Source organism: Momordica charantia, assembly GCF_013281855.1.
Source record: "Momordica charantia cultivar OHB3-1 chromosome 10 unlocalized genomic scaffold, Mcharantia_2.0 BLBB01000010.1, whole genome shotgun sequence".
NCBI classification, from domain to species: domain Eukaryota; kingdom Viridiplantae; phylum Streptophyta; class Magnoliopsida; order Cucurbitales; family Cucurbitaceae; genus Momordica; species Momordica charantia.
In genome coordinates, this window is record NW_028275158.1 from 1,851,486 (window position 1) to 1,860,474 (window position 8,989).

Here is an 8,989-nt window from a genome sequence, read left to right on the forward strand (position 1 = left end):
TTTTTCTATTTCCCCCTTCTTTTTATCTCTCTTCCCTCTACTTATGAAAATGAAAAAACTAAATCACTACCCAAAAAAAAACGTTAAGAGGAGTGAGCACAGTATCTAAAAAATGTTCCATAAGAACGTGTTGTATTGAAACAAGTGTAGACCATCTCAGTTTCAACCTAATAATGAATAGAAAACTATTGTACACTATATCAGAATATTGGCACAAAATATATGTTCTGTCAAGATGGTGTCGTTTCACGAGCACTGAATTTTTCACTACTAAATATCAAAATTGGCTTGGTCTACCCATGTTATAGAATTTCCTTTGAATAATAGGGAGCTGCCTATAGTTCTGGATTCCCCAATTTGGGATTCTAATGTAGCAATATGCAAAACTACAGATTCATGTAATGCAAATGGCAACCCATAAAAATGTTTCTACCTTTTTTTTTCTTTATGAAGCTACATCAAAGCACATTCCTGTGCCCATAACTTATGTTACAACATATTTATCTGTCTATGAGATTCAAAATCGACATACTCTCCGCTTGGCTGCTCACCGAACCCACACATGTCAAAAACTTTATCACCTAGAGGGATATTGTTGGCCTCTCGTCCTTTAAACCCATCCATTTGTGAACCCCAAGGGGGCAGTGTCATAGGGTTTGAATTTGAAACGTCTAAACCAGCTGGGTTCTGTGGAGAGTTCCCAGTTGGCCTCCGATTTGTCAAGGTGGCTGCGGTTAAAGACGCTGAATTTTGCTGCTGCATTTGTTGCTGGTTTTTCATTGGTGATTTTGGCCTAAGCAACTCTATTTCTGGAGTCGTCATAACAAGATGGGATGCTTCTGGGGGTGGATTTCGGCCTCCTCCACCTTGCCAAACTTTCCCATCTTTGTCAGCAAAGCTCTTGATATATGCCTGAATGTGAACCATGTGACCATTCAAGTTCAGAGATAAATAATGATAACCGATGACAACAGCGAAGACAACGAGCAAGTTGCATCAAGAAAAATATATGATGCAAAATGCAAGATTTCCTATGTGCACGAACACAATTTCAGAGGTCATGCAAGCACAAAAGTTAGTGATTGTGTGTAGAAAATTTTACTTCCAGATGTTATACCTCAGCAAGAAAATTTGATGAAGACAGTTCTTTACCGACGGTCAGCCACCCAGCTCGAATATTATGGTCCTCACCAAAGAGCTCTAGCCTCCTGCGGCCAAGGGCAAAATGCTCAATTATCCTGTACATATCTTCGGGCTTCTGGGTTGAACCTGAAATATTTAAAGCATAAAACTCAGTCATTGTCCATTCGTCCATTTATTAAAAGCGTCAAAGCAAGACAGAAGTAGAAAAAACCAGAGGTGGAACAAGTTTGTATGCCTGAGAATTTTTTCAGACTTGGAAGCAAGATTACGTTTCTACAAGATCCTTTGGAGTTTATAATATTTGTTAACAACAACGCTTCCACATCAAGAAACAATTGCTATGCATTGGACTAATTGTAAGTATCTATAAACGCCTACCAAACACAAGGAAACAGCATACTTAATACCAAGGAATAAAACTGCTGATGAATTGGTTCTAAAAACAAAACCGTTTGATCATATCAATCAGCAGAGTCCACCATGTCATGTAAGCACTAAATATGACAAGTGACAACTGAGCGACAGTTTATATCCTAGCAGTCAACTTCACGTGTAAAAAAATGTATAAAGAAATACCAAAAGATATGTAAACTCAGGCTACCAAGTCCAATAAACTAAGGATAACACTGACCATAAGGAGGTTCCTCAGCAATAATTACATCGGTATCGATGTTTGCATGGATTATATGACCATCAGTACTGCGACGTACAGTTCCTTTAATGCCCATGAGACAATGCTCCTTCATTGAGTCAGCAGAAAAATAAAAACGCAAGTGAAAAGGATGAATCTCATAAAATACAGAAGAAGACTCAGAAAGGACAATTTTGAAAAACTAGACTGACCTTGGAGTGCTGGAAAAGAGTATGGGAGTCATGCCGTAAACCTGGAGTTGCATTATTTTTGTTTGTCTTCACCCAACAAATATCCTCACAGCGGCGAAATCCCCACTATGCACCCCAAAATGAATCATTGAGTGGCAATTTTCCAAACAGGCATAAATAATTTAGTAGACATATGTACACCACCCTAAGCAATAGGTAAAGTCCTATACATATTCTCAAATAAACAGGCATAATTATTTACCTTTTTTAGACATTGACGGCCCTGCTCAAGGCCAACACCGTCACCAACCCATAGGAATATGAAAGAAGGGGTATCAGCTATTGCCTGCAAAATTTGTGGAGGAAGATTTAATAATCAACTGGGTGAGGCTGTATATTTGAATGGGACAATGATGGGAAAATCATAACAAAAGAAATTACCTCAATTTTAAGATTCATAATTTCTTCAAAAGTCCAGTATTCCATGTGATCAGCAACACCAGGAGCCCGATGAACATACTCTTCCCATGGAGGATCAATGAGAATAACATCAAACTTGGTTCCAAAGAACTCTGGAGAAAGTTCAAACTCTCTCAGATCACACTTGTAATACATAGGAGGAGAGGCAGAATTGGCCACAATTTCATCCTTCTTCTGTATAAGCTCCCTAAGCTTGGGATAGTCCTCTACTACATTTGTAAGCTCAAGCTCCCGTATGAAATTCTGCGGTCGCATTCCCGTGTCAACAAAATTTTGAGAATAATCATTCTGTTCTCCTCTTGAAGGTGCCTTACCAGGAGGACCAGTACCTTTCTGGACAGCCCAGCCACTGGGAGTTTTATCAGGTTGAGCACCCCGCCCCACTGGTCCAGAAGCACTAAAACCAGGACCAGCTACACCTGAAGAAACACCCCTTCCAGAGCCTGATTGATTAAAATACATGGCAGCATTTGGTGGTGTCCCTATATTAGGAGGAAATCTAGGTCCTGATGGTCCTGGTGGAACAACTAACATATTCATATCAATACCACGAGCACCAGGCCAAACTGGAGGGGAGAATGGTGGGATAAAGACACCAGGAGATACTGGTGGCCCTGGACCAGGTGACATGCCAGGATTAAGTGGCTGCATTGGTCCTGGCGGAGGAATTCCGAGAGGTCCAAAAGGAGATCCCATCATTGGCATTGGCATTCCACCTTGTTGACTCTCTCTTCCAGCAGGTCTTCCCCTTCCTCCTCTACCTACTCTAGTCCCTTTCATACCTTGCTGAGCAGCTCGGTTAAAGGATCCTGGCTCTTGGTTGCCATATAGTTGCTGCGATCCACTGCTAGAACTTTGACCGCCAACAATGCGACCTGAATTTACACCTTTCTGGCCTCTTCCCTTCCCTCCATGAAAATCAAAATCATCCCTCCATGAATTCTGATCTTGTGTTGCCCCACCTTCATCAGCATATCTCTCCTTCAAATCTCCATCAGATTGTCCTGGACCATAGCTATCAGTCCTCCTTGCCCTTCCTTCCTGCTGATGCATCCACTCACCATCACTTGGTGCAAACTTCCCTTCAGATTGCTGGCCAGCTTCAGTCCTCCTAGCAAAGTTTCCAGACTCTGATCTACCATAATCCAGAGGTTTGGTTTGGATCTCTATCACATCATAATTCTCATTCAAAATGCCGAAGTTTGATGATGTCTTCACTGCTTCACCCCTGCTTCCATCTTTCCGATTGCCAGACCTACCATGAGGCCTTTCACTATCAGTCCGCTCACGGCCGTGTCTAGGCAACTCCCACTCCCTACCATGATCATACATAAAATCCCCAGATTTAGTATCATTGTCTTGGGTTCCATGTTGCCGTCTTTTCCAGCTGTCAACATTACCCTCCCGATCTCTGTTCCGATCACTCCAACTATCGTCCCTGCCTTTAGATCTATCATCCCTATAACCATCCTTTTCCAATTCCTTCCGCTTGTGGTTAAAATTTCTTTCATATTCCACATCTGTGTACTCTGATTCTTGATGCCTCTCCATCCTCTCTGGACTTCTGGACTTGTCAGCATTTCCAACTTCTCTTGCCCCTTTATCCCTCGTCCACGTCCGTCCATCTTCATCACCATTGACTGCCTTATCCCGACCATTTGCAGCATCTCTACTAGTAGAAATTTTTTGCTGCCTATATTTTTCAGTTTTGTCCCTGCTTGATTTATCTTCACGAGAAACTGAGCCTGCCCTACTACCTTCTTCTTGCACTTCTGTCCTGCCTCTGCTCTTCCCTCTATCCGCATCAAGTTTTTTATCCTCCCTGTAGTTAGACTTTGTACTCTTGTCATTGAATAAATCTAATCCCTGACCCTTGCTCTCACTGGGTTCATTTCTTGATGGCACACTTTTCTCTATTGAACTCTCATACTTCAAATCAGAAGCCTTACTACTTCTACCGTCGACTTTATCTGAATAACTTTCTTCAACTTTCTTGACAGTATCTGGTTCATCCCATCTTCTCCGAGATCTCCTTACCTGTTCAGAAGATCCATGACCCTTCTCTCTGCTGCTTTGCCTCTTTTCTGAATATTTGGCATCTCGATCCAGTGTCTTTTCAGAATCTCCATCGTGAGACCTTTCTTCCTTGTTTTTGCTTCTACTTTGAGAACCTTCATGCTCAGAAAACTTTGAAGTCATTTTTCTTTTTTCACTTTCATCTCCTTTACCAAGGCCTCTACTTCCTGACTTATCCCCAGCATCTTTCCTATTATCCAATTCTCCATCCTGGTACCAACTACTCAATTTTTCCAAGGTGCTCTCCTCTTGCTTCTTTTTTGTCTGCTTTGAACGTGATTCTTTCCTTGAATCATATTCATCTTCCTCACTGTCTCCTCTACTAGAGCCTCCTGACCTTTTTCGATTCTCACTTCTATCCCCGTACGTTCTTTTCCTACCACTGCTATCTAATCCATCAGTATCTTCTCCATTGCTTGACTTTCTCGACCTACTTGACCTACGTTTTCTCCTATCACTACTTTCCCACCCTTCATCATCTCCTGCTCTATCATTCTTCCCACCCAAACCATCTTCTACATCTCTCTTCACATAATTCCTGCTGGATTCAGGCGAATCCATTGCTTGTAAGTACCTTGATTACCACTTCAAAACTGGCTGTTATGCTTAATAATGAGCCATCTGCATAGAAACATGGAGAAAAAATCATGACGAGACTATATTAAAAAGGGTAATGGTTTGTGAATATACATCCTTATTCAAATATCCCCCAGTCCCAAGTAAAAAATATATATATTCTTTATGGGAAACACACAACTAATAAATCTTTTTCATGAAAATAAATAATAACTAATAACAAAAAACAAAAGAAACTAAGGCGTCACAACAGGAATTTAATTGAAAAAAAGTATAACAGAATTTATAACGAAAAGAAGACACTGCATCAAATAATCAATGTAGTTGAAAGTTCACATTTTAACTACTTTATGGACTTTTCCAGTTGTGGAGTAGCAGAAATGTCTAGTTTTTTAAATTTATAAATTGATATCATACTTCTAGCTATATTTCCAAGAAAAACATGCAAAAAAAATGTCAACAAAGATGCAGAGGAAAGTTTACGTGATACGAAATAGCAAAAACCCATATCAAAAATTTCCTTCGTGTGGGGTCTGGAATCGAGGAAGAAAAGAATACCTAACTCAACCTATGATGAAATCTGCTAGTCAAAATTCTTGAGAACGTGAAGGTATGGTTGGCAAACATGAGAGAGATAGGATGAGGGAGAGGAAGGGGGAAAAGGAGAGGAACGAGACCACTTTGTGAACCAGACAGAGGGAGAATAGGGGAAGGAAAGAAGTTAATCCATGAGAAAGAAGAGAGAGAGGAGAGGGAATACATGATAGGATTTTGTTACCACTAAGGTATTTCTCGTTTTTTAAATTTCAGAAAATAAATGTTAAGAATCTTCAAAACGTCATGTTTTTTAAAAAATGGCTATATTGGGTTTTTCTTCTAATTGTTTCAAAAACAAGGGTGCAAATATTGTTTTTTGAAACAAAAGTAAGCAAATAACGTTAAATATGTTTCCTTGCTTTTAAGGTATGCGTAGTGTATAAAAACATAAAAACAAAAAACAATGGGGCCTAAGCAACCCATTTCCAGTGTGAAATCAGAAGGAGGAACCCTTGAATATTTTGTTGAAGGCTGCAATATCATCGATGTGGACATACTCATTTAACAATCAAATTGATTCCAATGCAACACAGAACCAGTGAATGAGACCCCCATACATGAATTGCCTTATCCAGACCACTGCATGAAAGGAAAATTGAAGTTAGGTAAGACACCAAGTTAGAGCTTAGAACATCAAATTTAGAAAGGAAAATTGGAAGGTACAATGAAGAAATTGAGGGGAGTAAAATTTTGTGCTCAAGTTAGTTAAGACACCTTGCTGCACATACACTTCTTGCTTAAGTGACATTGTTTAAACTGTGGTTGAATTAAATAAACAAAACTCAACCAAAAAGCATATGGTTTTCCGCTCTGACCTATTCACTGAAACACACCCTTCTTGCTCCAATAGATGCAGTAACATGGAAACAAGACAAAAGTCACAAAAGTAAAGAGGAAAGTAACAAGGGGTTATAAGTCTAACGATAAAAAAAATGGAGATGAAGACCTATATAGTGATGACAAATTTTAACCTTTTAGGTCTTCGCAATGTGATTTTGTAGTTTATTTTTAAGATTTTTTTTTCTTTTTAAGAAACAGAAACAATCTCCAATGAAAAGAAAGGGAGCCAAAACAGACAGTCCTTAGGCTGGGGATGTGAAAGCCCTCGCCCAAAAAGAACTAATGAAGAACAGATTTTCAATCTCGATTGAGCATCACTAATTTGTAGTTACCAAAAAAAAAAAATTCTATGGTTTAAACACCAAGTAGAAGTCGTAATTTGTACACGATTACAAAAAAAGGTCATAGGGACGAACAGTGTTGTCGAAGGCTGGGAGATTTCTTACTTTCCATAACCACCAGAAAAAAGCTCAACTGCATAGCTCCAAAGGGCTTTTGCCTTTCCTTTCAAAAACCACCCGTGGAAGGCCTCCAGGAGCCAATCCTCCACAGCTTTTGGCAGACACAAAGAGATACCTGCTTCCCTCATCAGAAAGGACCAACTTTTTGAAGCCAAAGAACAATGTAAAAAGAGGCCGTCCAAATTTTCAGTGCTATTGTTAAATAAACGGCACACTGAAGGCAATAAATACCAACTCAAAAGCTTTTTTCAAAGTTTCTCGTGAGTATTGATACTTCTACAAGCTAGACTCCACAGAAATACTTTGGCTTCTTTTGGGTTGGCGAAATTCCAGATCAAGTTTATGAGGGGGGCCTTAATCTTTAAGGAACTTTCAGTTAGATTGATGAAAAGGGACTTTGTTGTGAACCTTTCCCCGCTCTCAAGGACCCGAAGAATTTTGTCTTCTCCATCCCTTTCCGAAACGAACTCAGCAGTTCCATTATTTCTAAGATTTTGTGGACTGTTTTTAGTTGAACTTTGCCTTTAACAATTAAACCTTTTCGTGATGGTTTTAATATATGTACATTTCATAGATTGTGAGATTCACCTCATTGAAATCCTAGACCTCTTTTTTTTTTTCTTTTTTGCCCACCAAATCGCTAGTGCGCTGCATACTTCTAACAATACTCGAATAGTGGTTGGAAATTTGGAACTGGAACAAGAATAATAGAAAAGGGTAGTTAAACTCGTACTGTATCTTACAAGTTTGACCGACTTGTAGGACAATTGATTCAAATTGTGAATTCCAGGGCAATTCGGTGCTGGTGAATCCATATGAATCGGAAAAAAACTAATGCATACGAATCAAAATCGAGGGGGTAATGGAAGTGCCAGAAGATTCAGAATTATCACAAAGGGATGGTCCATGGGAATAAGTGCGATGCTTTGAACCTCCAGCATTGCACGACGGAGGAACGAGTAGCACGCCTACACTAGAAATTAATGTAATTCGAGCTATAAACCCCTTGGCCCATAACCTCACGCGTCAATTCCAAAACCCACAACCTCCACACACCCTCGAAATCCCCAAACCACCCACCTCTTCACGCCTCGAGCCACCGTAAGACCCCCTAACCCTTCGTCTTCGCGCGTTATCCCTCCCCCTTCACTTCCAAACCCTCACCATGAACGAGTTAACAAATTTCCAACAGAGAGCGGTGCAAAAAATTCCAAAGCTAAAAAAGAGCACGTATATAGATACAATTAACCATTGAGTTACAAGCTTGTACCTGGAAGGAGAGCTCGAGTGAGAGTCGAGCAAGAGTGAACCAGCAATCAGAGATTGATGTAGAAATCCACGGAAACTGTTGAATGCTCGGGCTGAGATCGATGTTGAATTTTTGTTGGCATTGAAGATGGTCTGAGAGGAAGAGGGTTAGAGAATCTAAAAACCGCAGACAAATGCTTCGGCCATAGCTGCGTTCCTTCGTGCGTGGAGAGGAAACCAGAGACAGAGAGGGCGAGGCGTGCGGTTTCGTGTGAGATGAAGCTGTGCGTTCCGCGGCCAAGGTCGATTGATTTCCTTTTTCTTTTTTCTTTTTTTTTTTTTTTACCCCTGTACTTATCTCAATAATTAGATTTAGTTCATTTGTATTAAATTTTAATAAATACCAAATTGTACCTCCTCGGTTTTTTTTTTCTAATTTTTATGAATTAATCCATAAATTGCACGAAATTAAATTATTAGAAACTTAAAATAAATATTCAAACGCAACCTTAAAACTAATTTGTCACACTTATGAAATGACTTTTCCTTTAATTTTTTTATCAATCACATATATCTGAAACTTATCTCTTAACTAATTCAGTTATGTTCGTATTAAAATAAAGAGCTCAAATCTAACTTGAAGTTTAATATGACATAATTAAGAAATACTATTGAGAATGTATCGTATGACTAAAGATATCTTTAACCATAATCATTCACGATAACAGTTAAACCTAATTTAAAAT

General features: G+C 39.4%; 1 protein-coding gene across 3 annotated transcripts; it reads right to left on the reverse strand.

The window, feature by feature from the left end:
• Window positions 1-275: 275 nt before the first annotated feature.
• EMB1691 (Methyltransferase MT-A70 family protein) lies at window positions 276-8,545 on the reverse strand. 3 transcript variants are annotated; one of them, XM_022285184.2, is made up of 9 exons: window positions 8,266-8,545; window positions 6,981-7,110; window positions 6,192-6,273; window positions 2,407-5,142; window positions 2,228-2,311; window positions 1,987-2,091; window positions 1,775-1,883; window positions 1,118-1,269; window positions 276-912 (listed from the first exon to the last, which is right to left on the reverse strand). In XM_022285184.2, exons 4-9 carry the CDS (start codon window positions 5,080-5,082, stop codon window positions 490-492), a joined length of 3,549 nt encoding a protein of 1,182 aa, XP_022140876.1. In that variant the 5' UTR covers window positions 5,083-5,142; window positions 6,192-6,273; window positions 6,981-7,110; window positions 8,266-8,545; the 3' UTR covers window positions 276-489. The 3 variants fall into 3 exon arrangements, with proteins under 3 accessions (XP_022140876.1, XP_022140875.1, XP_022140878.1); XM_022285183.2 differs by lacking the exon at window positions 6,981-7,110; XM_022285186.2 differs by lacking the exons at window positions 6,192-6,273; window positions 6,981-7,110.
• Between the last annotated feature and the right edge of the window lie 444 nt (window positions 8,546-8,989).